This window comes from Myotis daubentonii, chromosome 16 (genome assembly GCF_963259705.1).
Source record: "Myotis daubentonii chromosome 16, mMyoDau2.1, whole genome shotgun sequence".
Lineage (NCBI taxonomy): Eukaryota > Metazoa > Chordata > Mammalia > Chiroptera > Vespertilionidae > Myotis > Myotis daubentonii.
In genome coordinates, this window is record NC_081855.1 from 56464109 (window position 1) to 56490729 (window position 26621).

A 26621-nucleotide genomic window follows, 5' to 3' on the forward strand; every position below is an offset into this window, starting at 1 on the left:
CTGTCCTCTCTTACCAGGTTATAAGAAGCTGGTCCAGGACCTGGAGGCCAAAGTGGCCACCTCAGGGGACTCCTTCTACATCCGGGTCAACCTGGCCCTGGAGGGGCGGGCAGAGGGGGAGCTGCCCGTGCACTGCGGCGACATCCTGCACGTCACCGACACCATGTTCCAGGGCCGTGGCTGCTGGCACGCCCACCGCGTGGGCCCCTACAGCACCAGGGACACGGAGGGCGGCACCATCCCCACCTACGCACAGTGAGCAGCCGTTGGGCGGCTACCTCCCGAGGAGGGGACACGACCAGAGTGGAGTCCCCATGTGCCCCCCCAAGTGGACAGGGTTTGTTTGAGCTTTCGGTGCCAGCGTTTCCAGCCTCAGCGCTGCGACCTGGGGACAGCCCTGCTGCTGGGGGCTGCCTGGCCCGCCGGCCTGAGCAGCTCCCTGGCCTCATGCTGGCCCGACCTGTGAAAACCAAAAGTGTCTCCAGACATGGCCAGTGTCCCCAGGAGGTGGGCTCACCAGTCACCTGGTGTGTCCAGGACTTGGTTTTACCACAGAGAGTCCCACCTCCCGGGACCCTGTCCTGGGACAGAAGGGGCAGGGCCGTCCCCCTCCCCCCAGCAGCATCCATCTGCCGGGAGCCGTGTCCCAGGTCAGCCGGTGGCGCACACGTGGTGTCGGGGTGGTGCCGCTCAGCTGAGCGGTGCAGGGAGGCCAGGAGCCAGGTCCCACCCAGGCTCACACCAGGGATAGCAGCAGGCACCTCCAGTGGGCTGTGGGCTTGCAGGGTTTCAGAGGTGCCGCTGGGCAAGGGGGGCGGGGAGGGGTGTGGAGCCTCCTGGCAGCGGTGTCTCCTCCTCCCAGGGCACAGCAGCTGCTCATCGCCCTCCTGCAGGACCTGGCGCAGCAGAGCAGCTCCGCCCGTAAGGTGAGGCCGCTGCCGGGTCCTGGCCCGGGCCCTCCCTCCTTCCTCCCTGGGCTGGCAGAGGGGGAGGGCCTGGCTAGGGGTCCTGTTGGAAGGGCGTGGGCTACTGATCTGAGGGTCTCCCTGCGAGTCCCGGCCCCAGGGGCCCCGCACACCTTCCCTGGGCCCCACAGGGCGCTCGGCCTACAGGTCCCTCCACCGCGAGCAGAGGTGTTGATGTGTTTTCTTGGTTGTGCCCCTGCACCCACCGCCTGGCCACCTGCACCCATTACTCCCTCGGAGGGCGGGGACCTGGTGTCCTCCCCACATAGGCACTCAGTGCCCCGAGCAAGGAGCCCTCCCGGCTCCATCACAGCGGGTGAGGTGTGGGGGTCGCCCTCGCTGCCGTGCCCTGGGCGAGGGCCTCTGCCCCAGGACCCTCTCCTGCTCTCTTCTCCCTGGCACGGGGCCTGGGCTGTTCTGTGGGCACAGCCTGAAGGTCCAGGGACCAGCCTGGAGCCCCCGGTGGGGCGGTGCCTGCCCGGCCCGGTGTGGACGGCAGGGACAACTGGTCCTTCTCTCTGCAGCCGTCTTCTGGAGGCCCCCAGAGGTTGGTGCGCGTCGTCACTGTGGACAGAACCAAGGCCAACGCCCTGTTTTCTTCCTTTGATCAGGCCCAGCCAGACCCCAGCCGGCTGGGAGGTGAGGTGGGGCGGGGAGGGGCTGTAGGCTGCTGGGGGAGGGGGGACATGAGAACCATACTTGGCGCCTGGGTGCCTCTCTGGAGAGGTGAGCTGGGTGAGGTCTGAGGCCCTGAGGCTGCATAATATAGGGGGGCTGTGGAAACAGACAGCAACTGGAGTGACGGGAGTGTGGGGCGGGCATCCAGGAGGTGCTGGGGGCCAGGAGCGGGAGATGGAAGGGAGGAGGAGGCCTTCTCCATCCTCCCTGTGGCCAGGGAGGGTGGGGCTTGCGGCCCTTGAGCCGGCGCCCATTGTGGCCGGCCCATAGGTGTGGGGGCTGCGCTGTGCAAAGCACAGGCCCTGCTGCGGGCGGGGCCTGGGACCACTCACGGCTCTTCTCCCCCACAGATGCCTCCCCCAGGGGCTTCTGGGCCGAGAGCTGCGTCACCCTGGCGCCCTACACGCGGGTGCACCCACGCAGGCCCAGCCGGCCCCGGCCTGTGCTCCTCGTGCCCGGCTTGGTCGGGAGGATCCTGAGTGAGAAGCTCTGCCTGCTGCAAGGGTTTAAGACATGCCCAGCAGGTGCGGTCCCACCTGAGTCCCCCCCTTGTGTGCGAGCGGGCAGGGCCTGGGCTGCCACTGGCTGGGCTCCAGGGGGGCAGCGGAAGGCGCCATGAGGGCCCGGGGCTGCCTAGCAGGTCACCACGCCCGCCTGTGGCGTACAACAACCGGGCTCTCCTCCGGGCGGAGGCCAGCGGTGGGACCAGGTCTCCGTGGCAGCCTGGCGCAGAGGGTCTTGGCAGGGCCTCCCTCTCTTCTGGCTCCTGGGGCTCCTGGTCCTCGGCTCCTTGGCTTGTGTGGACCCTCCTCCCTCAGCCTCCTCGTCACGTGGCTTCTCCCGTGTCTGTCTCCACGGGAGCTTCCTGTGAGGACCCAGCCCTCGGGTTAGGGCCTCCCTAGTCCAGTGCGACCTCATCTTCACTGTCCCACCTGCACAGATCCTGTTTCTGAACAAGGTCCGTGCTGGCGTTGGGTGGGTGAGAATTTGGGGGCCATAACTCAATCCAGCGCAGTTACTGCTGGCAGGCTCCTGTGTGACCGGTAGGAACCCCAGAGGGCGCCACCCACCAGCCCAAAGCCCGTCAGCAGAGTCCTGGGCCCCGGGGACAGGCTGCGTGTCTCCTCACAGCAGAAGGGTGGGCCCAGGAGGCGGCGGGAGGCCTTGGTGGTGCTTTCATTCACGCCGTCGCTAGTCCACGGCTGCACAGAGCTCACTGCCAGCTGGGGCCACTGTGGTCTGGGGGCGCTTGGGCGGCAGCGGCGGAGGCTAGCAGAGGGCACGGGCAGGTCGGGAGGAAGCTGGCGGAGGGGGCAGGAGCTGTTCAGGAGGAAGGGCCTGGTGGGGGCTGCAGCAGAGTCCGAGGGCGGGGCCGCAGCCTCCGGCTCTGGCCTCTGGGTGGCCATCTGCACTGTAGGGTGTTGAGTGACATCCCTGGCCCCCACGTGCTAGTTGCCAGGAGCACAGCCCTGCCCGTGGTAACAGCCAAAAAGTCTCCAGACATGCCCGTGCCCTGGGGCACTTGCCCTGTTGAGAGCCACTGGGGTGTTTCCGGGTGGAAGAAGTTGGATATGTAAGTTTGGACCTTGTGAAGCGATGGAGGGGTTTATCTACATCTGTCTGTGCATCCACCCATCCTTCCTTCCATTCGTCTTCCTGCTCCCTCCTGTCCACCCACCCCTGGCGCTGCCTGGCCCTGCTGTGCCCCACCCCCGGGTTAGGGTGCCCTGCAGGGTTAGCCTCTGAGTGGGAAGCGCAGGGTCAGGCTCACTGAGAGGACACCTAGGGAGAGCTCCCCCAGCGCTGGCGGGGCCCCCGGGGTACAGCGCGGGGCTCCCTCAGGCCCCTGTGGTTGGGTGTGTGACCTCCCGTCCGCTGTGCCCCACAGAGTACTTGAGCCCGGAGGAGTACGAGGCCGCCAGCCGGAGGGGGGACATTGTGCAGGAGAGGGAGGCCGCTGGCAGCCACTGCTGGGTGGCCCGCGCAGCCCTGGAGCGCCTCATGGAGAAGGTAGGGGCAGGCGGGCGGGCTGCTGGGGAGCGGGGACTGGCAGGGGTTGGAGGCCGAGGTGGGACCCGGGTCCCGGTGGCTGGGGAGTCTCTGACCCTGCAGCTGTTTCCCGGCGCAGGAGGTGGTCACCAGCATCTGTGAAGGGACTAAAGCAGGGGTCGCCTAAGACCATCCTGCATGTCAGATATGTACATGACGATTCGTCACAGCAGCAACATGACAGTTATGAAGTAGCAACGGAAATAATCTTATGGTTGGGTCACAACATGAGGAACTGTGTTTAAAGGGCCAGAAGGTGGAGAGCCACTGGACTAAAGGCAATGGAAAGAGCTCATGTTCGAAGGCTCACTATAGGGAAAGCTCACTGGGAACTGCCCAGCGTTACATGGGTACAAGGCGGCCAGGCCCATACCCATGCCCCCGTGCCCCCAGCCCCGGAGGAGGACCTGCGGACTCCTGGGGGCGGGCGTGCACAGGCCCCTCAGCCCCAGCTTGCAGCTCCAGGCTTCCAGTTGAAAATCACATGTGTGACGATGCTTGTACCACTAGAACGACTGCCTTTTAAATCGAGGTAACGTTGGTTAACTTCATGCATGTAATTCTACATGTGTGCACGTTAGCATGTTCACCAACAGTCTAGTTTCCATCCATCATCATACACTGGATCCTCCACCCGTGTCACCCTCCCAGCCTCTCCCTGTCCCATGTCTATGGGTTTTGGGTTTTACTGGTTTTTTCTTTTTCTATTTTAAAATTGAGGTCAGAGAGGAAGGAAGAGGGAGAGATAGAAGCATCAATGATGAGAGATAATCATGGATCGGTGGCCTCCTGCACGCCCCCCACTGGGGATCGAGCCTGCAACCTGGGCTTGTGCCATGACTGGGAATCGAACCGTGACCTGGATTATAGGTCGATGCTCACCCACTGAGCCACGCCGCTGGCCGTTTGTTCATTTTTCTGGCCTCACGTCTGCCACTTGGCAGAACACCCTGCAGGTGGAGGGAGCTGCTGACGGCTGTGCAGCCAACACCCACAGGCCCGGACAGCTGTGGACTCTCCCGGCTCCTGTACCAACGCAGCCCTGCCCGGTCCCCTCAGTTTCCCTCTCCTTCCCCAGAACACGCACGCCCTCCTGGACGTCCCGCTGGACAGCGTGCGCGCCCTGCACAGCATGGAGATCTTCCCCATCGTCCTCCACGTCGCCATCAATGAGAAGGCGGCCAAGAGACTCCGGTAGGTGTGTCTGGGGCTGACCGTCACCCCCCCCCCCCAAGGCCCTCATGCCCCTGGGGCATGTGACGGGATTCCTGGAAGTGTCACAGGGTGGGTCCCCCACAACTCTGGGACAGAGGCTCCCTGTCCCCCTGGGAAACAGCCCAGAGGACAGCGAGCACTTGGCTCCTACGCTGACTCACTAAGGCAGAGGTCTTCAAACTTTTTAAATGGGGCCAGTTCACTGTTCCTCAGACATTCCACACATGCGCACTGCGGGCCCAGGGCGAGTCGGCTGCTAAGGACAGGCAGCGGCGGCAAAAACACCCGGCGGGCTGGATAAATGTTTTTGGCGGGCCGCATGTGATCCGCAGGCCGTAGTTTGAGGACCCCTGCACTAAGGGCCCGTCTGCTGGGGCCACAGCGCCCGGTGGCAAGGACCACCTGGAGGCTGTGGCTTGTTCATGGCTGGGGACAAGCCCAGGTGTCCTGGGTCCTTTATAATTTCATACCTGAGGCTGTAAACTAGACGCCGCTCCCACCTGGCTGTGGTCTGGGGCCCTGTCTCTTCAGGACCCCATGAAAGTGGCCGCTGCACCCAGGGGTGTTTGGTCCCCTGGGATCCCGAGCCCGGCCAGCTCCGGGCATGGCCGGGGCAGCGTGCTGTCCCCCTGAGCCGCCTCTGGCCCCACAGGAAGGCCCTGCAGCGGCTGGGCGCCTCGGAGGAGCAGCTCCTGGCGGCCAGCAGGCAGGAGGAGGGCGAGCTGGACAGGGCGCCGCACCCCTGCTGCAGCCTGGCCCCCGAGGGCTGGGGCGACCTGGACACGCTGCTCAGCTGCGTCCGCTTCGCCATCTCCGACGAGCAGAAGAAGGTGGTGTGGACAGAGCAGAGCCCCCCCTGACGGACGCTGTGTCCTCCCGGCTGGTGGACCCCACACCCTGTCCTGTGGGCTCAGCTTGGGGTGCTCACCGCACACCCCCCCTCGGGTCCCCTCATGCAGTGTGACCACCACCCTCGCCACGTGCAGGCACAGATGGGCACTCAGACCGTCTGCTCTTTTCTGCGTAAACCGTCTCCTCACCAGGGCTTGGCTTGGTCTGAACCGACACTGCGAGGACGCCCCACAGGGGTCACGGTGCCTCCCCAGAGCTGGAGGCCCAGGTGTCCCCAGATAGCGCCCATCCGACCTACCCTGCACTTTGCTCTGCATTTCACTGCAGAGGCTCCTCCCATACCCACCGAGGCGGCCCCGAGGTCAGGTGCCCCTGCCAGGCGAGGAGCAGACCGCCTAGCACCAGCCCTGTTCTCTCGGCTGCTGGTGCTGATGCTCAGTGATTGCCGTTCAGACTGTTTACCACCAAGTATTGTCTCCAAGTGACGGACACAGTATCTTCGGTAGGTTTGTGCCCCCAGACGGGCTCCTCCAGGGCTGAGGACTGCCTCTACCAGTGCTCCCCCCACCCCCATCTCAGGCCACCGTGACTGATTCCGCCTCCAGGGCTCGGGGGACAGTCGGGCATGGCCCAGGGGAGGCCCCCCAGGCTCCCACCCAGCCCAGCCGCCCCCTCACAGACTGAAATATCCAGGAGGCTGTTGTAAACAAGTTCAGAAACGGACTTGCATGTTAGACTAAAATAAGCGTGTACAATGTTCTGGCCTGTGGCTCAGCCTCGCCCCCAGGAGGGAGGAGGTGGGGAGGGCGGGGCGACAGGAGCCCCCCATTGGGAGAGAAAGCGGCCGCCGGAGGCCAGGGCCTGGAGCATTCGGGCGGCATCTGCGCTAGACCTGTGTCCTCCGCAGAGGGACCGGCCTGCAGGCGGCACCCGTGGGCGTCAAAAGGATGGACGCCCGCGGGCTCAGACCTGCCACTCAGCCTGCCGGGAGCGTCCCCCGGAAACCAGCCCAGGGCGGGGGACTGGGCCCGGCGTCCCCGTGTCTTCAGGACCAGAGATCGATAAAACCAGCACTGCAGTCCCAGAGTGGGGTTGGACCTGTCTCTGTCTCCATCCACGTGGCACACGCAGCCCCTCGGCTCCTCTCACGGGAAGGGCATGGACGTGACATCTGTGGCTCCAGAGAATGAAGGTCCCAGGACCCAACCAAGGAAATGACCCCTTGTCCAGACCTGTCCTAGGTCGCCCTGGAATTCCTGTGCCGGGACACGGCTCAGACAGGGTGGCGATGTCCCATGGCACGGTGGAGACACCCTCCATGCCCCTCCAGGCAGAGGCGGGAAAGAGGCCAGCATCAGGGAGCGCCCTCCTGGGGTGCCCGCGGAGGAGGCTGTGCCTGTGCCCGAGGCTGGCCACGCCCTCCGTGGCAGGGGCGCGAGGACTGGGCCTGGAGGAGGCGCGTGCGGCTCACAGCTCGTTGTGCAGGGGCCGGCACTGGGGCGAGGGCCTCTCCTCCAGGACCCCGTCGGGGGCGCACACCCAGGGGTCCTGGGTCTCCCACTGCCACTTGGTCAGCTGGGCGCGCAGCAGCTCCAGCGCCGGGGCGTAGCGCGGGTTGGCGGCCAGGTTCTGGGTCTCGCGGGGGTCGCGGCGGAGGTCGTAGAGCTCCCAGCGCTCCCTGTAGTAGTAGCCGTGCAGGTCCTTGTACCAGCGCGTGGGCCGGCCAGCCGCCGTGCGGTTCAGCAGGTCCTGGAAGGTGGGCGACACGTAGAGGTCCTGGTCGATGGGGAAGGGCATCCGGAAGTGCAGGTTGTGCACCAGGCGCAGGGCCCCGCGCTGCACGGAGCGCATCGGGTAGAACATGGTGGCCTCGTGGTGGCTCTGGCTGCCGAAGACCGTGGACCAGGCCGGCTCCGCGTCCAGCGCCGGCAGGAGAGACCGGCCCGTGAGCCGGACCGTCTTGGAGCCGAAGATGGCGTAGCGGGGGTAAGGGATGGAGAACCAGTCCAGCACGGTGGGCGTGAGGTCTGCGGGGAGGGAGGCGCATCAGCACGCGCCAGGCAGGCACGAGGCCCCCAGGGGAGGCCGAGGCCGAGCCTGGGAAGCTGGTGGCCGCCTCTCACCTCAGCCCTCAGCAGGGAGGAGCTCCCGGCCGGCACCTGTCCCCGCTGCCCGCCCGCCCTCTCTGCATGACTGACGTTCAGGGTCCTTCTAAGACCCTTCGGGCCAGTGAGGCAGCCCCACCCGGCTCATCGGCTCCTGCTCTGAGCTGCGGCCACAGCCTTCCCACACGTGCTTTGGGGCCAAAGGGCCGAAGGTGCTGCTGCCCTGACCCCTCAAAGCGGGATCCCTGGGGCCGCGGCATCAGTCCCACCTGGGAAAATGCCAGAAATGCACTCTCAGGCCCCAGCCCCGGCCTACTGAGCCAGGCACCTGGGTGGGTATCTGGACAGCAACACCCTTTGCTCAGGGTGGGCCGGCAGGAAAGCAAGTCGCAAGGTGGCAAGGCCCCGGCTAGAACCCCAGCTGGGCACTTGCACGCTGTGTGGCCTTGGGCAACTCACTTCCCCTCTCTGAGCCGCCCGGGGGAACCACGTCAGCGAGTGGTTGCAAACAGCCGGACCTGGTGGCCCGCACTCCTGCACCCGCCGCCCTCCCCTTCCCGTGAGGCACAGGCCGTACCGAGGAGGCTCACGTAGGCCTCGCTGACCTGGCCCCAGCGGCTCCGGTGCTCCGGGGACGACACCAGCAGGGGCTCCGCGGCGCCCGGCCAGTACAGGTTGGTCCTGCCGCTGGGGAAGGGGATGCCGTTGTCGGAGGTGAAGATCACCAGGGTGTCGTTCAGGACGCCGGCTGCCCGCAGCTCCTGCAGCACCAGCCCGATCCCTGCGGGCGGGGAGGACACTGCTCAGTGCAGGTGGACGGACACAGATCACTCCCTCCTCCCCCACCCAACGGTGCGTGCTCTCCCTCCTTCACCAGCCCTGGGCCCTGAGCTCTCCCTCCCCCCAGCCTGGGCCTCTGCCCAGCACTGCCCCGCGCCCCGCCCACCGCCCCGGAGCAGGTGTGCAGGGCCTCCCCAGCCTCCTCGCCCCCACAAGCTGGCCCTCCCTCGGCACTTCCCTGTCACCCCACACGCCCACCGCTGCCCTGTTTTCTGGAACCTCAGGTCTTCCCTGTGGGGCTGACAGGGACAGTCGGGCAGGGGCCAGAGACAGGAGTCCCTCCACATCCCCCAGGTCACAGGCTCCTGGCCCGCACGGACACCCCCACACCGGGACTCCCTGACCCACCTTGGTCCATGCGGCCGATGGTGGTGTACTGAGCGGCCAGGTCAGCCCGGGCTGCCGGGGTGTCAGGGACGAAGTAAGGCACCTGAGGCGAGGAGGTGGAGAGGCCACATCAGCACAGAGGCCGGGACCTGTCCAGCCCTGAATCGGGCCTGAATCCTCCTGGGAATGGATCAGCCCCCAAGTCCACGGTGCTGGATGTGTCACCTGTGTCCTCACGCCTCTCTGCAGGCCCCGCAGAGGGGACCTGGACCCAGGTCACACCTGGGGCCGGGCTGCCAGCTCACGGAAAGCCCCCTACCTGCACATCCTGGGGGTCGTAGACCTGTGGGGTCCAGTCTGGGATGCGCCCCATGCCGCTCTCCCCGTTGCCGAACTTCTCGCAGAAGGCCCCATACTGGGGCTGGGAGTGCCCGCAGCGGTGGGGGTCGTGGAAGGCGACGTACAGGAAGAAGGGCCTGCGCAGGGCGGGGCCTCAGTGCCAGGGCCTGGTGTGCGACCCCGGGAGCCCCCTCCTTCAGGCAGGGGCCCCCTCGGCTTTGCCTGCTCCCGTCACTGAGAGTCTCCTGCGAGCCTCACTGCCTCAGTTTCCCCAGGGCCCTTGACCTCTGACCAGGTTCACTGGAGTCTCTGGAACATTCTCCCCTACCCCATTCCACTGTCTGGAGAACCCTCTCAAGGAAAGATTCTGGGATGCGTCACATGCCCACCGCCCGGGGTCTGGACTGAGGCCTCCGCACCGGCTGTCCCCCGTCCGCAGGAACTCCCGGACCAGCAGCCGGATCCTGGTGATGTTGCGGCCCACCTGCAGCACCGAGTCGGTCTCCTCCGTGTGCGCGAAGTCGAAGGGGAACACCGCCTCTGGCCCCACGTGCTTCTTTCCGATGATGCCTGGGGGCGAGGCCGTCCAGTGTCCCCACGGCCTCCCGTGCCCTCCGCGCCCTTCTCCGCCCAGCCCTGCGTGGCCTCGACGCAGGCTGCCCGGGCCCAGGGCCCGGCCCAGAGACCCAGCCCTGGGGACCGTGCTCCCGGCGGCCCGGGCGGAGGTGGCTCAGGATGAGCCGTGCAGGAAGCCCTCACCTGTGCGCACGGAGGCGCGGCTGAGCAGCAGCGGCAGGCTCCGCACGCCCTCGAAGGAGCTGAAGTGGTGCACGCCCTGGTGCAGGCCGTACATCCCGTTCTGGTGCTGCGGAGGGGGCACGTGAGCCGGGGGCACCGTGAGCCGGGGGTGGGGGACCTGACTGCTCATCACCCCGGCCCCTCACGGCTGTTTAGCCTTCAGGGGCCAGCACCCTCACTCCCCACCGCCATGGCGCATCAGCAGGAAATGTGAGACGGGGAGGAGGTGCACCAAGCCCGGTGGCTTTCGCCGTCTCCTCTGCTCGCCGGGACTGCCCTGCTCCCCTGTGTGAGCACACCCCGTGGGGGAAGGGGGCAGCGCAGGCCTGCTACCCGGCTGCTCTACGGGGTAAACTCGTGGCTGTAACCACTCCGACCAGGAAGATGCCAGCTGATGGCGAAAGGCTCCCCCCTCAGAGGCCCGCCCACAGCGGCCTGTTGGCCGCCGGAGTGTCTGCTCAGGCCACAGGCCCCTCTGTGGAGGCGCCTCCTCACGGCCTCGCCTCGGGACCACAGCGTGCACCTGCTCACCAGAGGAAGCCATGTGGGGAGTGGGGCATGGGAGGTGAGCACACCCAGGGGGCAGGGAGAGCTCCCCTCCACCAGGCCCTGCTCCTGCCCCCCTCACCTGGGGCAGGCCAGTGAGGAGGCTGGCGCGGCTGGGCGAGCAGCTGCTGACCGAGGTGAAGGCGTTGCGGAAGACCAGGCTGCGCCGGGCCAAGGCGTCCAGGTGCGGTGTGGCGATGGCGCTGTTGTTGTAGGCGCCGCTCTCAAAGCCTCCATCATCCGCTAGGAGGCGGGGGACACCGGACACGGTGAGCGGGGCTCAGGAGCAGCCATGTGTGGGAGGGAAGAGCTGGGTCCTGCGGCAGTGGCCTGGCCAGTGATGCCCAGGTGGGCGAGCCACCCAGGTGGGCATTACCAAGTGGGCATTTTATTCAGCAGGCATGATACCCGAGTGGCAGTGTTACCAGCCAAGCGTGAAAACCAGCGAGCGTGTTAGCAGGCAGTACTCAGGTGGGCAGGGCACTCAGGTGGGCATGACCTCAGGTGGGCAGGGTGCTCAGGTGGGCATGACCTCAGGTGGGCAGGGAGCTCAGGTGGGCATGACCTCAGGTGGGCAGGGCGCTCAGGTGGGCATGACCTCAGGTGGGCAGGGTGCTCAGGTGGGCATGACCTCAGGTGGGCAGGGAGCTCAGGTGGGCAGGGTGCTCAGGTGGGCATGACCTCAGGTGGGAAGGGACCTCAGGTGGGCAGGGTGCTCAAGTGGGCAGGGAGCTCAGGTGGGCAGGGTGCTCAGGTGGGCATGACCTCAGGTGGGCATGACCTCAGGTGGGAAGGGAGCTCAGGTGGGCAGGGTGCTCAGGTGGGCATGACCTCAGGTGGGAAGGGAGCTCAGGTGGGCAGGGTGCTCAGGTGGGCATGACCTCAGGTGGGCAGGGAGCTCAAGTGGGCACGTTAGCAGGCAGGTGTGGTGGGGCAGCACTGGGCTTGGCACAAGGAGGTGATCCGTGGGCAGGGCTCCGCTGGTGCCTGGGGGGGGGCGTGGAGGGAGCCCTCAGTGGAGGGCGGCCGGGTTGCGATGAGCTGAGGCCTGGCCACAGACCACAGGGTTAATCAGAGCGCCCTGGCCTGGGGCCAGCCCTCAGAAAAGGGGAAGAAAGGGCTGCCCTGTGACAGCCGGGCTGGCCACCCAAACCGGAAGTCTCCTAAGAGCAGGGGGACTGGGAGATTCTGGGAGGGAAGGGGCTGAGGAAGAGGGTGTGGGTGGGAGAGAGCTGACCCTCAGAGCTCTGGGCATCAGAGAAGCCTCTGGGAGACCGGAGCCCCAGGGCACGTTGGCCCCTGGGGAGGTGGGCATCGCCCCACTCTGGCCCCCCTGCTGGGCCTGTGGACCACGAGGTCGGGGCTCTGGACAGGGGAGGGGTGCAGGGTCAGCCGGCGAAGGAGTGGGGGGCTGAATGCGGGGCGATCCCTGCAGACCCTGCAATGAGCGAGCCTGCCCCGCCTCCCTCTCCACGGAGGGACCAGGGCTGTCGGGCCGCAGAGGGAGACGGGTGGCGGCAGTGAGGGCTGCGGGGGAGCGAGGCCACTCACCCAGGATCAGCAGCACGTGGCGGGGGCGCGCCCGGTGCGCGCGGCACAGCCCCAGGGCGAGCAGCAGCGCCCAGCACACCGGCCCGGGGCAGCGCATGGCGGTGGCACCCGGTCCCTGTCCCAGCTCCTGTCCCGGTCCCGGTCCGCCCCGTCCCGCGTCACGTGAGGCCAGCGCCGCCCCGCGGGTCACGAGGCGCCGGCTCCGCCCACATCCCCCGCTCCAGGGCAGGTTTGCGGGCCTCGGGGCGACTTGGGTGAGTCCGCTTGGGGGCGTGGTGGGCAAGCTGCCCGGACGGGCCGGGGTCGCCGAAGGTGCGGGCTCCTCCCGCGGGGACCCCCGCTCCCCACCCACCGCGTCCCTTCCCAGGTTCCTGCCGCCTCTGGTCTCGCTGGGGCCAGGGCCGGGGTGGCTCTGGAGGGGGCTGTGCACTTGGGATGAGAGGAGGGGCCGCTGGTTCTTCCTGAACCAACCAGAACTCCTGGGGCCCCTCTAGGGTGCGAATGCCACAGGTGGGGTTGGGGCCGGGCAGCCTCAGGATGGGGGACCCCCCCAGCCCAGCGCAGCAGACGACCCCTGAGGGGGGAAACCTGGGCCTCAGGGCCTCCTGCCCCACCTGCCAGGCTCTCTGCTCCCAGCAGTGGGTGGGGGGGCGGGGAGGAGAGTGAAAAGGAAGCCCCGCCCCCAGGTGTCTCTAGGCTTCTCATCCAGAAACACTTTTCTGTTCTTCCTGCAAGCGTCCTGCAGGGGGAGGGCGCCTGGAGGGCAGGCAGGTGGGATTGGGGGAGGGCACAGGGCAGGGAAGGGAGAGATGGGACCGGGGAGCGGGGGGGGGGGGGGGGGGGGGGGGGGGGGGGGAGACAGGATGGGGACGGGAGGGGGGGCGGAAGGGATGGGATGGGGAGGGTGCTGGGCAGGGACTTTGCCCCCGCCCCCCCTCCTTCCTGTGGGACGCCCCTGTGGGTATCCTGAGTAACCAGAGGCCCCGTCGGAGGCCCCTCTGCACAGGCTGCTGGCTGCGCTGTGGCCGGTTCTTCAAAGCCCGTGCCCTGACTGTGCCCCCCGCCCACACAGGCATGGCATCTGGGAAGACGATGGAGTCGGCCATGCCCTGGTCCCCCCGCCCGGTCCCGAGGGCCCGCAGCTGCCCCCCTGCCACCCTGCGGAGGTGGCTGCCCCTCCTGGCCTGGATGCCCCACTACTCCACGCAGTGGCTGAGGATGGACCTCATCGCGGGGCTCTCGGTGGCGCTCACGGTCATCCCCCAGGCGCTGGCCTACTCGGAGGTGGCCGGACTCCCTCCCCAGGTGAGTGTCTGCCCGCTGTCCCCACATCCCCCCACACCGCCTGCCTCCTCTCTGGGCCTCTGCCCGCCGGAAGCAGAGCAGAAATGCCCGCCTGGTGTTGCCCCCAGACCGGGAAGCCTTGTTTGCCGTCTAGAACTGTGGCTGCCTTTGGGCCCCTCACGTGGCCGCGCGGCACCAGCTGGTCCTGGGCTCCTGGGGACCGGCGGAGGCTCCTGGAAGAGCGGTTCCGACTCAGACCCAGACAGAAGCCCAGGTGTTTGTGCTCGTAGGCGGCTGAGAGGGTAGCAGTTGCCCTGCCTGTGTGCCGAGGCCACAGCGCCCCGGGGCCCTGCACTCAGACATGGACACCAGGGGCCCCGTGACCCCGTGACCCCACGACGCGCCTCCTGGGTGCTCCTTGCTCTCTCCCCGGCAGTACGGCCTCTACTCTGCCTTCGTGGGGTGCTTCGTGTACTTCTTCCTGGGCACCTCCCGCGACGTGACCCTGGGCCCCACGGCCGTCATGTCCCTCCTGGTCTCCTCCTACACCTTCCGTGAGCCTGCCTACGCCGTGCTGCTCGCCTTCCTGTCCGGCTGCGTCCAGCTAGCCATGCGGTTCCTGTGCCTGGGTGAGGCCCCGGGCCTTCCTGCATGGGGCTGCCTGGGGTGGGGTGGGGAGCTGCGGTTCTGCTCTTCCTGGGCAGCCAACTGAGGCACCTGTCTCGGGGTGCCCTGCCCTCAACGTTGGAAAATACATATTTCTATTGATTTCAGAGAGGGAGAGAGAGAGACGTCAATGATGAGAGCATCATGGATCGGCTGCCTCTTGCATGCCCCCTACTGTGGATCAGGCCCACAATCTGGGCCTGTGCCCTGACTTGGAATCAAACCGTGACCTCCCGGTTCATGGGTCAACGCTCAACCCTGAGCCACGTCAGCCGGGCTGCTCGCAACGCTTTCTTCTTGGCCTTTCAGGGGCGGTCCCTGTGAGGGTCCCTGTGAGGGTCCCTGTGAGGGTAGTGGGGCGCCTCAGCCCCCCGCACTCCCCTATTCTGCTTAGGAGCCAGGCTGCTTGGAGAAGGGCCCAAGGCCTCAGACCCAAGCCTGGCCTTCTGCTCTCCAAACCTGCCAAACGGTGTGCGCCCACCAGACTCAGCCCCAGCCCCACCCACACCCCCTCTCTGGCCCATGTCCATCCCCGGTCTCCATGCACCGCGGCCTCCAGGATCAGCTCAGTGTCCCCCTTGGCCGCCAGGGTTCCTGCTGGACTTCATCTCCTGCCCCGTCATCAAAGGTTTCACCTCCGCCGCTGCCATCACCATTGGCGTTGGGCAGATCAAGGTATGCCTCTGGTGATGGACACATCCTTGGGCCAATGGTGGTGGAGTCTGCGTGGCGGGGGGCGGGCTGCACCGTGACCGACACGGCTGCAAGCCAATTACAACAGGGCCTGCCGGATGGGCGAGGTGGAACCAGTGGGTCTCCTTGCCTGGAGGTCCTCCAGTTGGTTTTCCTGGGAGATGAAAATAATGGCAGGGCGTGTCATTGCCCTGAACGGCTGTGAAATGCCCTCTCCTGGGGTTCACTTGTTCGTCTTTGGGGGCTGGGCATGGGCAGGTGGTCCCTGGGGCCCGGTGGGCGGGGCCTCAGGCCTCACTGGGGAAGGGCGTCTGACCAGAGCCCCTTTGGCCAGAACCTGCTGGGACTGCAGCGCGTCCCCAGACAGTTCTTCCTGCAGCTGTACCACACCTTCCGCAGCCTCGGGGAGACCAGGTAGCCCGCCTGCCTTTGCCCCCCCCACAGGGAAGCTCCCCCCACACCCTGCTCCTGGCCCCCCTCCTCCACTCTGGGCCTTGCTGCTCAAACGCGGTTCCCTAGGGCAGCCCTGTCGGCATCACCGGGAGCCAGAGCTGCTGAGTCAGCCAGGGGCATGTGCAGGGGGAGAGTCGGCTCCCAGCAGCCTGTCTTGGGGGGTAGCAGTGGGAAGAGACCGTGTGATAGAGAAGGACCAGGCCCCTCTGAGAAGGGCCGGAGGTCAGTGTGGAGGAGAGGACACAGCCGGGGGAAGGCACGCCCTGGTGCCCGGGCGACGGGTGGCAGGTAGGGCCGCGATGAGAACCAGGGTTCCCGCATCGAGCACGGCCCTCCAGTGGAGGGGCCCTCCCAGAGGGGGTGCAGGTGAGAGGGACACAGGAGGTGCTCCTCGCTGAGTCCCGCTGGGAGCCGGGACCCCTCTGCAGGGAAGCAGAGGGAAGAAGTGATTGCCAGGGCGGCGGGGAGCGGTGCTGAGGCCTGGAGGCGTGGGGAGCGCAGTGCCGTCCTCCTCCCTTCTGATGGGGCCTCGGCTGACTCCCTGGAAGCACAAAGAGCCACCGAGAGAGGATTCCGGCAGGAGGTCACCTGTGGGCCAGTCGGCGGTGATGGCATCTGTCTGCAGGGTGGGCGATGCCGTGCTGGGGCTGGTCTGCCTGCTGCTGCTGCTGCTGCTGCGGCTGATGCGGGCCCACGCGCCCCCCGTGCACCCCAACACGCCCCCCGGAGTGCGGCTCAGCCTCGGGCTGGTCTGGACGGCCACGACCGGTGAGGGCCTTGTGGAGGCCAGTCCCACAGCTGGGCCCCACCTCCCGATGGGTGCCTGGGGCGCGGGTGCTGGGTGGAGCCACCCTGGAGACTCTCCCTGCCCGGTCTCGGTGTGGCTCGGGCCTGGGACGTTTAGCGCATGGGGTGGTTCTGATGTGCAGTGCGGCTGAGGGCACGGCTCTGCATTGGGGGTTTTCCACCCGCGCCCTCCCCCAGGGAGGAGCGTGAGGGGGCGTGGCTGGGTGGCTCCTGCTCCTTCTCCAGAGGAGCCAGGTGTCCTCACAGGCCCCCTCCGTCCGCAGCCCGCAATGCCCTGGTGGTCTCCGGCGCCGCCCTGATGGCCTACTCCTGCGACGTGGCCGGGCACCGGCCCTTCGTCCTCACTGGGGAGGTGGTGCAGGGGCTCCCTGCGGTGCGGGCCCCCCCCTTCTCAGTGACCACGGCCAACGGGACGGTCTCCTTCACCCAGATGGTCCAGGTGGGTAGGGAGGGAGCCAGGCCGCCTGCCTGGGCTGCAGGGGCCTCGGGGCCTGGTCTGTCCCCCGAAGGCACCTGCTGGTGGCAGGGAGCTCTGAGCCCGGACAGACTGCCCAGTCCTCGGGAAGGGGTGTCTGGGGGCAGGGACAGGCAGGGGAGAATTCCAGATCGGGCACAGCCCCAGGGCCTCACACTTGTTTTTCTGCCTCGTGCACACGGTAGCAGGGTGTGCTGCGTCCGCACCTGGGTGTGCGAGCTCACAGCCCTGCAGCCGAGTGCGTGTGCCTCCTGTGCCTGTGGGAGGCCGGTGTCTGCTCTGGCTTCAGAGCAGGAGTCCAAGATACCCCGCCCCCGCCCCAAGCCAAACCACACGAAACCGAAACAACAAAAAGATGATCAGAAACACAAAATTAAGGAAGATGGGAGTCGGACCCGCTACAAACTGATGGTGGTGTGACCCTGAGCCGCGGGCAGCATCGGGAAGGGAAGCCCTTTTTTTCTTTCCTTGAAAGCCTGTGCTGGTCCCCCGGTGTGTACCTGCCCTTCTTCCCTACTCGGCCCCTTCCTGCCCTTTATTTTAAAAAAAAAACATGTTTATTGATTTCCGAGAGGCAGGGAGAGGGAGAGAGAGAGAAACATCAATGATGAGAGAGAATCATCAGCTGCCTCCTGCACGCCCCCCGCTGGGGATGTGCCCGGAACCCCGGCCTGGGCCCTGACCGGAACCGAACCGGCAACCTCTTGGTTCGTAGGTAGATGATCAACCCCTGAGCTGCACCGGCTGGCGGGAAAGGAGAGCCCTTTCCTGCCCCTTCGGGTCACTCGCCCTCCCTCTCCCCTCAGGACATGGGGGCCGGGCTGGCCGTGGTGCCGCTGATGGGGCTGCTGGAGAGCATCGCCGTGGCCAAGGCCTTCGGTAAGACGCCGCCTGCCTCGCTCGCCCGCTTTCGTCTGAAACCCACAGACACACACCGCGTGTGCGTGTACGTTCGCGTGTGGCTCATGTTTACGTTTACGCTTCCAGACCGAGTGCTGTAGGTGGGAATGTGTAGCCTGTTTTTCATCTCATGAATGTTTTCCTAGTGAGGTCTTCTGTGTGGTGACGGGTTTTATCGTGCCTTCTCTTCAGCGTCTCAGAATAACTACCGCATCGACGCCAACCAGGAGCTGCTGTCCATCGGTGAGGGCCCGTCGGGCGCATCTCCGCCTGCCGAGTGGGGCCGATGGTAGCGATGCCCATTCTGGCGGTGTTAGCGTGGACTCCCTCTCAGGTCCCCGCGGGGCTCAGCTGCTCGCGGAGGGAGCTGGCCCATCCGACTGCAGCTTACTGAGCCGCTGCGGACCACACCCTGGGCCTGCGGCCGGCTTTATGCCGAGGAGTAAATGCCGAGGGCGCCTCCCCTTGGGGCCAGGTTGACTCTGCTGGGGTGCGGTGCCCCCTCCAGGCGGTGGCTGCCTGGCCGGGAGGGGCCTGTGCCAGACGTCACACTTCCTTTCTTTTGTCTTTGTGGCCCCGGCCTCTGTGGTGGTTCCTTTTGAGACCACGGCGTGAGTCTTCAATTCTGTGATCATTGCTGCTTTTAAGTAAAGAGACACATACATATATATATATATATATATATTTTTTTAATGTATATATTTTTCATTGATTGCAGAGAGGAAGGGAGGGAGAGAGAGAGAAACATCAATGAGCCTAGGGGTGACCGTGGCCTTTGCCTCGCCAGCTGATGTCTGGCCGGATCTTAGAACATAAGCAGGTCCTGGTTCTGAGTGGACCCACCCTGAGCAGGACTTGGACCTGGGTCCCGTGGTGGGTTTTTCAGAAGCAGGGGAGACCGTGGTCTTTGTGACGGTCCCTGGAGGAGACGGACGCTGTGCGCCGATGGACGTGGGCCAGCGAGCTCGGTCCTTAGGCCCGTGCCTGGCCCGGGCGGGCTCCGTCCACTGGGTTATCATGTGCAGTGGATGGTGGGGACCTGCTGTGAACTCGCCGTCCCCTGCTGGGGGCGCCTCTCTGTCCTGCGGGAAGAGGGCGTGTTAACTCCCACAGCAGGAAAGCGAGCGTCCAATGGGGAGCTTAGCCTCTTCGTCCTTCCCGTCAGGAATGGGGCATCGCCAGGGCCCCCCCTGACCCCCCATCTCCTGTTTCCTTCTGGCTTTACTCCGTCCGCCACCTCCGCCTGGTTCTCCCTCCCGGTAACCCTCTCCCGCTTCATGCCCAGGCCTGACCAACGTTCTGGGCTCCTTCTTCTCTTCCTTCCCAGTCACCGGCAGCTTCGGTCGGTGAGTGCCCGCCCTGCTTGTCTGAGTCCCTGGGAGGTCCCGGCCGAGGCTGAGGTCCTGTCAGCTCCCCGATCAGCTTCCCTGGGGGCGGCTGGCAGCCGGGAAAGGCCTCCATGGACAGGCGCACGCAGCAGGGTGCGTCCCGAGGGGTGCAGCTGGCCCGGGGCGTGGTTCGTCATTGGCGGGTGGACGAGGCAGCCCCCTGCTGCTGGCTTGGCCGCGGGTGGTGGAGGGGGCTCTGGGCAGAGAGCTCCTGTATCAGGTGTGGGTGCGGGGCTCCCAACAGCCCCTGCGGCTGAGCCAGGAAGGAGCCTGTTCCCCCCAGGCCCGCCCCCAGGAGCCCACGGCGGGTTTGGCGTCCTCACGGGTGTTTGTGCTCACAAGTATGTACCCACATGCACTCGTGTGTCCGCACATGTGACGTGTGTATGGGTTAAGTGGGATCCCTCACCTGACAGCCCCGCCAGTTTTTCTCCGTGAAAGCAGCAGCACCCCCCCATCCTTCCCCAGGGCCTGGGACCCCGGGGGCGGGCCTGTTATTGGGCAGATCCGCCCAACCAGCGCCAGCCATGGTGGCTCCAGCCCCAGACCCGGGTGCCTCGCTCAGGAGGCCCGGAGCCAGCGGCGTGGCTTCTTCTGGGGCCACGCTCCTGGCTGGCAGGTGCCGTCTCGCTGCGTCCCCCACGTGGTCCTCCCTGTGTCCGTCCTGGCGTGTCTGTCCTGACCCGTCTCCTTAGAAGGACAGCAGTCAGGACGAGGGCCTTGCTTAGTGGGCTCAGCCCTCACGGCTCTGCGGGCGGGGCCGCTTGTGCAGGGTCACGGGGAGCGCACCGCAGCCTATGGGAGGCTGATCGCTGTGCCCAAAGCTCCGGGTGCTCCTAAGCCTTGGGGCACCCCTGTCCCCGGAGACCAGCTGCCTGTGTGGACTGACACCCCGTGCTCTGGCCGCCACTGATGGTCTCCATGTTGCCTTCAGGACGGCCGTGAACGCCCAGTCGGGGGTGTGCACCCCTGCGGGGGGCCTGGTGACAGGTGAGCCCCCACACACTGCACCCCCGTGTGCTGAGGCCGTGACATGGGAGGAAGGGGCGGGAGGACCACAGTGCAGTCAGCCTGGCCCCCCGCTGCGTCCCGGGCGGGCTCCCCCTGCGTCCTGGGTGAGCTCAGGGCCCAGGTCAGTGGTGTCTCCCCCCCTCCCCCCAGGGGTTCTGGTGCTGCTGTCGCTGGGCTACCTGACCTCACTCTTCTACTACATCCCCAAGGCCGCGCTGGCGGCCGTCATCATCATGGCCGTGGCCCCGCTGCTGGACACCAGGATCGCCCGCACGCTGTGGCGTGTGAGGAGTACGTGGCTCCTCGTCTGTCAGTGCGAGGTCGCGGCAGCCCTGCCTCCCCGACCACAGCGCCAGCTGGAGCTGGAGGCTCACGTGGTTCTGAGAGGTGTCACCCCGGGGTCAGGGGTCAGGCCCCAAGAGTGCCTTCAGCCCCTGCAGGGGTGGGGGTCTCCCCTCCTCCTGTCCCCCCCCCCCGACCTGACACCTGCTGGAGGAGGCCGCAGCGCACCCCTCTCCCCAGGGCTGGACCTGCTGCCCCTGAGCGTGACCTTCCTGCTCTGCTTCTGGGAGGTGCAGTACGGCGTCCTGGCGGGCACGCTGGTGTCCCTGCTGGTCCTCCTGCGCTCCGTGGCCAGGCCCGGTGTGCAGGTACCGCCACGCAGGACCCTGGCTCTGCATCTTGAGCTTCCCGGGTGGTTGTGGCCCAGGGCACTGCTGAGTGATGGCTCGGCGGCAGCGGGAGTGACCACAGCTCCGCTGTGCGCTGGGCGGGGGCGGTGAGGGCTCGTGCGGCTCTGCCCCTGTTCCCCTGGCCTGGCCCGCTGCCCCACCCGACGTGCCCCCAGGACTCATGGCTCCCCCGCCCCGTGCCAGGTGTCTGAGTGGCCGGTGCTGGTGGTGCAGCCGGCTGGCGGCCTGCACTTCCCCGCTGTTGAGGCCCTGCGCGAGGCCGTGACGAGCCGGGCCCTGGGAGGTACGTGGGCCGGCAGGGATGGCTGCGTGTGACGTCCGAGCTCCCCGCGTTCCCTCCGCACCCAGCCTGCTCCCGGGGCCCCAGGCCCTGCCCTCGGTCAGGGAGGAGGTCTGGGCATCCCAGTGGCATCCCCCGGGCCTGGCCCCTCACTCCCAGCGCCCAGTGAGGGTGGCCTTTCTCCAGCATTGCCCTGAGCGCCGGCTCCCTCTCGGACTTGGTGTTTGGGGGGAAGGGAAAGTGCTGTTGTCGCGGCCCCCGGACTCCTCCTGCCTGTCCGGAGCTGTCCATGGCCTTGCCGTGCCCATGCCTCCCCCTCGCGGTGTGACTGCCCGCGCCTGTCCCCGCAGCGTCCCCACCGCGCTGCGCGGTCCTGGAGTGCAGCCACGTCTGCAGCCTCGACTACACGGTGGTGCTGGGGCTCCGGGAGCTGCTGGAGGACTTCCGGCGGCAGGGCCTCACCCTCGCCCTCGTCGGCCTGCAGGTGGGCGTCCCAAACAGCCGGCACCTGCCGCTCTCACCAGCCCTGAGGCCAGTGTTATCACCATCCTCCTGCCAGGACAAGGGTGTCACGGCCCAGAGAGGCTGAGAAACTTGCCCAAGGCCACACAGCAAGGATGGCGGCCACGCACCCCACTCGGCATCTGGCCTCAGGGCTTTGCTCCTGACCGTTAGGTTCTGTGTCATGTTTGCAAGACACTCGTCTGTGTCCTTTGTACTTATTTAAAAATACTTCTCTTTTCTTAAAATACAATTTTACTAGAGGCCCAGTGCATGAAATTCGTGCACTGGTAGGGTCCCTAGTGGCTGCCGGCTGCCAGCCGGGTACTCCCTCCCTTCCCCCGGCCGGCCCCGCCCCCTGGTCGAACTCCCGGTCAAGGGGACAATTTGCATGCTGTGCTTTTTTTTTTTTTAATTTTTTTTGATATGTTTTATTGATTTCTTACAGAGAGGAAGGGAAAGGACAGAGAGTTAGAAGCATCGATGAGAGAGAAACATCGATCAGCTGCTTCCTGCACACCCTCCACTGGGGATGTGCCCGCAACCAAGGTACATGCCCTTGACCGGAATCAACCCGGGACCCTTCAGTCCGCAGGCCGATGCTCTCTCCACTGAGCCAAACCGGTCAGGGCATGCTGTGCTTTTATTATATAGGATTGATGTCAGAGAGGAAGGAAGAGTTAGAGAGAGAAACATCAATGATGAGAATCACTGATCGGCTACCTCCTGCACGCCCCCTACTGGAAGTTGAGCCCACAACCAGGGCATGTGCCCTGACCTGGAATTGAACCATGACCTCCCGGTTCATACATCAATGCTCAACCAGTGAGCCATGCCAGCCAGGCCTAAAAATCTCTCTTAACACCGTCCCTGTCCCCGGGGGCCTGGTCTGTACTCCGTTTCCCTGAGTGGGGAGTGGTACCCACCTGGGGACTGTGAGAGAGACCGTGCTCGCCTGTGGGCGCCGGGCGGGCTGCCCCGTGGCCACAGCGTGGCGTCCCCGCCCGACGCTGACCTCTCTCTGTCCCACAGGAGCCCATGCTCCGTGTTCTGCTGTCCGCTGACCTGAATGTCCAGCACTTCCCCAGCCTGGAGGAGGCAGGTAGGTGCCGGCGAGGTCACCGTGGACTCTGGGCTCGGACGCTGCGTTCGGTTGTGAGGAGCGAGGATGGGCTCTCTGGGGCGGGGGTTCTATTTTTCGGGGCGTGTCTGAGGTTGAGGCCCAGTTTGCACACAGTGAGTCGCAGAGATCTTTGACTTCAGTCCGGGTTCTGACGGGCCCTGCAGGGCGCCGCAGCGGGACGTAGAAAAGGCTGTCTCTCTTGAGCAGCCCTGCCCGCGAGGGGAGCCTGTCCTTTCATCTCGAGCGCCATGGACGGTCCTAGACCCTGGTCGTGTCTGGTTTCTTGGCTCCATGTGGCACCAAGACCTCTCTGTTGTTGCTGGAAGGAGCCGCACTGATGCCCCTGCATGGGAGGAGGGTGCGGGGGCGGGGGCGGGGATGACAGGCAGGCACAGCCACCAATCAGGGCCACTGTGGTGCCGAGAGGGATGCAGTGACAAGGGCATGGGTGCCGCCCAGGGACCCTGAGATGAGTGAGGCCTTTAACCCCATTCTGTGAGCTAGCTGACCCTGTCTCACTGGAGCTTGTTCAGCACTTAAAAATGTTGTGTTTGTTTGCTTTTTTAAATATATTTTAAAAAAGAGCAAGGGAGAGGGGAGAGGGAGAGAAACATTAATGAGAGAGAGTTATGGATCGGCTGCCTCGTGCATGTCCCCGATTGGGCATCGAGCCCTCAACCCGGGCATGTGCCCTGATCGGGAATGGACCTCCTGGTTCATAGGTCGACACTCAACCACTGAGCCATGCCGGCCGGGCAAAAACATGTTGCATTTTCTGCAGAGAAATACCTGAGTCAGGAGCCGGGCACCCAGCCCCACAGCTTCAGCGACGACTCTGTCCCGGAGCCCTCGCTGCCCTGCTGAAGGCCGGAGCGCCCGAGGGCAGGGCGGCCGAAGGTTCTCCTGCGAGGCCGGACGCTGCGCTGGCCGGAGGGTCTGCGGAAGCCGCAGCGGGACCGGAGGAAGGACAGGGCCCCACTGGTTCCCCCCGGGACGATGGAAGCTTGACCTCCTACCGACCTGGGGCAGAGCCCTTGTTTGGAGAGAGACTTCTAGAAAGACAGACCCCAGGGTGTCAGCCTGGGCCAGGAAGGGTCCCCGCAGCCCAGCCCCTTCCTGGCTTGGGGGCGGGTGGGGCACATCTCCCGGGGTGCTGTTCCCCGCCCCCCTTCGGCCCCGGCCTCCTGCCATTCTGGGAGGAACAAGGTGTGCCAATGGCCTCCTGTCTGCTGACGGGCGATGAGGCTGCAGAGTGTCTTTTCACTGTAGTTGTTAATCCTCACGTGAAGGTGTTTTTCCATTGATTTTTAGAGCAAGTGAAAGGGAAGGGGAGAGACAGGGAAACATCGGCTGGTTGCCTTCCACACGCACCCTGACCAGGGCCGGGGATGAGCCTGCAACTGAGCTGCGTTCCTTTAATTGGAGTCCAACCGGGACCCTTCTGTCCGCGGGCCGACACTATCCACGGAGCCAAACCAGCCCGGGCACGTTTGCGGGTTTGGTTTTTAATTAAAAAAAGTAATAACCTTCATGTTTCTGTAAGAGTCAAATGCTTACATTGAAAGCTCCAGGAAGCCATCCCCAGTCCGTGTGGGTGAGCCCAGCTGGGGCGCGTGGGGTCCCCACGGTGCTCTGTGAGCTGGCTCCCTGCAGTCCCTGCGGGGAGGTGTTTGCCGTGGTGGTAACCAGGGAAGCCGTGGTTTCTGTGGCTGCCGGGATTCTGCACGGGCGTGATTTCCCTCCTGGGCTCCTACGCGCGCTGTCGCCCGGCAGCATGGCGGGCGGGTTGGAAATTCCCCCTGCGGAGTCACACGAGGACCGCTGTGCTGGGCAGCAGTGAGCCGCCTCCCGTGCAGACGGCTGTGGTGCCCAGTATCCCTTGTCCCTGACCCTTCCCGTCACACAGATTAGAGGGAGCAGAGGGGGACGAGCGCCGGGCGTGTTGTTGGCACTAAGAGATAGCGGCAGCTGTTGTGGAGGGACCTGTGACGGGACGGCCCAGAGCCTGAGGCCCACACGGGGTCGCCCGGCATAGGAACCGTTACTATGGCCCGGCTTTGGGGAGAACAAAGAGCTTTTATTGCGAGTTCAGCGCAAGGAGACTGGGCGGGGCTCAAATCGCTCCCCATCCAGGGTTCCGGCAGGATCCAGGGGGCTTCAGCACCGGGCTCACACATGTCCCGTGTAAGTGGGTTCCACGGGTCCCCCGTAAGTGGGGGAAACGGGTTCCGGATCTCGTTGGAAGCAGGACAGGACCAGTTTGAGCTGGTTCTGCGGCTCCAGGGCAGGTCCAGAAGCCTCCACCGCCCTCTGGACACTCAGCAGAGGTGCCACCAGCCGGATAGGGTCCAGGCTGCGGCCCTCGTGCCCCTGGACACGGATGAGGTCCACTGGCGTCCCCGCCATCTGATGGTGGCAGTGGCAGCATGGGGCAGGGCTGGGCTTTCCCTTGGCCTGGTGGGCCCCACCGTGGAGTGTGGCTGAGCACTGAGTCCCCACAGAGCCCCTCCCGCTAGGACCGGAAGGCCGGCCCAATTAGGTCCGCTCCCTCCAAGGACAGAGAGCTTGGTGACCAGGGCCAGGCTGCCCCCCCCCTTTCTTTCTGGCAAGCTCTGCTGGGGCCCCCCTGGAAGTCACCACCAGGTCAAAGGCCACAGCCGTGGACGCTGTCTGGATCCTGCCTGGATCCTGCCTGGATCCCAGGTGAGCTAGGTGGGGGGTGACTGGTTGTACACCAGAGTCCACGTCCGCGGAGGCTGCGTGAATGCAAGAACACGCCCTGCGACCTCTGCTCGGGGCCCGAAACACTGGCTGCGTGCAGTCCTGCAATTGAACCCTGACCTTTTGGTTCATAGGTGGATGCTTAACCCCGGAGTCACACCGGCCAGCCGGGCGGGCGGGAATAATCACTTTAATTGGCATTTGTAGCCGCAGTGGCGGTGCCAGGCTCCCAGGAGCCTCAGGCTGCTCTGGTTGGGGGGGGGGAGAGGAAGGTGAGGAGTGAGGAAGAGTATGGCACACTTGCCCGGGGGGCCTGAGCACCAGCCCTGGCTGTGTTGTTGTTGTTGTTGTTGTTGTTGTTGTTGTTGTTGTTGAGCAGCCCTGGGGTGCGGGGCCAGGAGCTCACAGACGAAGAAGCAGGCACAGAGCAGGGTGGGTGAGACCAGACCCCACCGCCTCTTGGTTATCAGTGACCAGGGGCCGGCGCGGGGCAGCAGGCGTCCACTGCCAAGTTGTGGTCACTCACTGGGCCCCCGGCCGCCATAGGATGGGGCTGTGACCTCCCCTTTGCACCCGAGTGGCCTGAAGCTTGTCTCAGGGACCCGCCTGGTGGCCGTGGCCCTTCTCCCGCTGCCACGGGCTCTGCAGGGGCGTGGGTACTGTGCAGGGCGCTGGGCGCTGGGCTGGGGACCTGCGCGCATCCCCCACTTCGCCTACCAAGGGCCCCGGTATCAGGGCAGCGGGGCGGACGTGGCTGGGGGAGACCAGGGTGCAGACTGGCTGGAGTCAGTGCTTCCCCCCCACCCCCTCCCCCGCCTCCTGGCAGGCAGCGCCCCCGGGCACGGGTCCACTGGGGGGCGCCACCGTCACCAGCAGGGACATTCCGGCCACACCAGCAGCACTGCCAGGGGCGGGAGGAGGGGCGGGACTGAGGCGGAAACGAAACCAAGTGGCCTAGGGAGGTGGTGGTGGGGCCCCGCAGGGGGTCTGGGTCGCAGCAGGGCGAGCTGGGCAGTGGCTTCTGCGTCCAGGTGTCTGTCCCCCACCAAGCCCTCCCCTCTGTCCTCTCTCCTCCAGCCGCCTCTTCCCGGGGCGCAGGTTTCGGTTTTGCAGCCTGGCTCCCGCCCGCCCCGCCCTCCGGCCCCGCCCCGCCCTGCCCTCCGGCACCATGCATTCCAGGGCCTCACAACACTCCCGGAGGGAGGCCCAACCCCGGGGCAGGGACTGGGCCAGAAGCGTGAAGTCAGAACCTGAGAAGGGCCTCCCCGGGCGGGCGGATGGTGGACCGGGCGGCCAGACCCGGCCGGCGCCTCCCCGGGAATCCTGCCCTTTTGCCAGTTGCAGTGACAGAAAAGAATTGTT

General features: G+C 65.9%; 3 protein-coding genes across 6 annotated transcripts in view; 2 read left to right on the top strand and 1 right to left on the bottom strand.

The window, feature by feature from the left end:
- The window catches only part of CARD14 (caspase recruitment domain family member 14), a 23695-nt gene extending 17213 nt beyond the window's left edge, over positions 1-6482 (top strand). The window contains exons 14-21 of one of the 2 annotated variants that reach the window (XM_059671454.1): positions 18-255; positions 863-926; positions 1490-1604; positions 1994-2167; positions 2584-2622; positions 3532-3653; positions 4637-4886; positions 5560-6482. In XM_059671454.1, the coding sequence (XP_059527437.1) occupies positions 18-255; positions 863-926; positions 1490-1604; positions 1994-2167; positions 2584-2622; positions 3532-3653; positions 4637-4886; positions 5560-6041 (1484 nt within the window). In that variant the 3' untranslated portion in view covers positions 6042-6482. The remainder of the gene's footprint in view (positions 1-17; positions 256-862; positions 927-1489; positions 1605-1993; positions 2168-2583; positions 2623-3531; positions 3654-4636; positions 4887-5559) is intronic. The other variant, XM_059671456.1, reaches the window with a different exon arrangement.
- SGSH (N-sulfoglucosamine sulfohydrolase) lies at positions 6471-12447 on the bottom strand. 3 transcript variants are annotated; one of them, XM_059671460.1, is made up of 8 exons: positions 12266-12442; positions 10797-10957; positions 10130-10235; positions 9790-9940; positions 9351-9507; positions 9053-9134; positions 8442-8645; positions 6471-7786 (listed from the first exon to the last, which is right to left on the bottom strand). In XM_059671460.1, exons 1-8 carry the CDS (start codon positions 12360-12362, stop codon positions 7227-7229), a joined length of 1518 nt encoding a protein of 505 aa, XP_059527443.1. In that variant the 5' UTR covers positions 12363-12442; the 3' UTR covers positions 6471-7226. The 3 variants fall into 3 exon arrangements, with proteins under 3 accessions (XP_059527443.1, XP_059527442.1, XP_059527441.1); XM_059671459.1 differs by lacking the exon at positions 9351-9507 and having other exon boundaries at positions 8442-8551; positions 12266-12447; XM_059671458.1 differs by lacking the exon at positions 10130-10235 and having other exon boundaries at positions 8442-8551; positions 12266-12446.
- On the top strand, positions 10957-24067 carry SLC26A11 (solute carrier family 26 member 11). Its single transcript, XM_059671457.1, has 17 exons — positions 10957-11185; positions 13338-13570; positions 13986-14178; positions 14805-14890; positions 15243-15322; positions 15987-16129; positions 16432-16607; positions 17450-17522; positions 17736-17786; positions 18829-18889; positions 19866-19921; positions 20093-20233; positions 20465-20592; positions 20818-20917; positions 21265-21398; positions 22448-22517; positions 23320-24067. The coding sequence occupies exons 1-17, from the start codon at positions 11116-11118 to the stop codon at positions 23400-23402; spliced, it is 1878 nt and encodes a 625-aa protein (XP_059527440.1). The 5' UTR covers positions 10957-11115; the 3' UTR covers positions 23403-24067.
- Positions 24068-26621: the final 2554 nt, after the last annotated feature.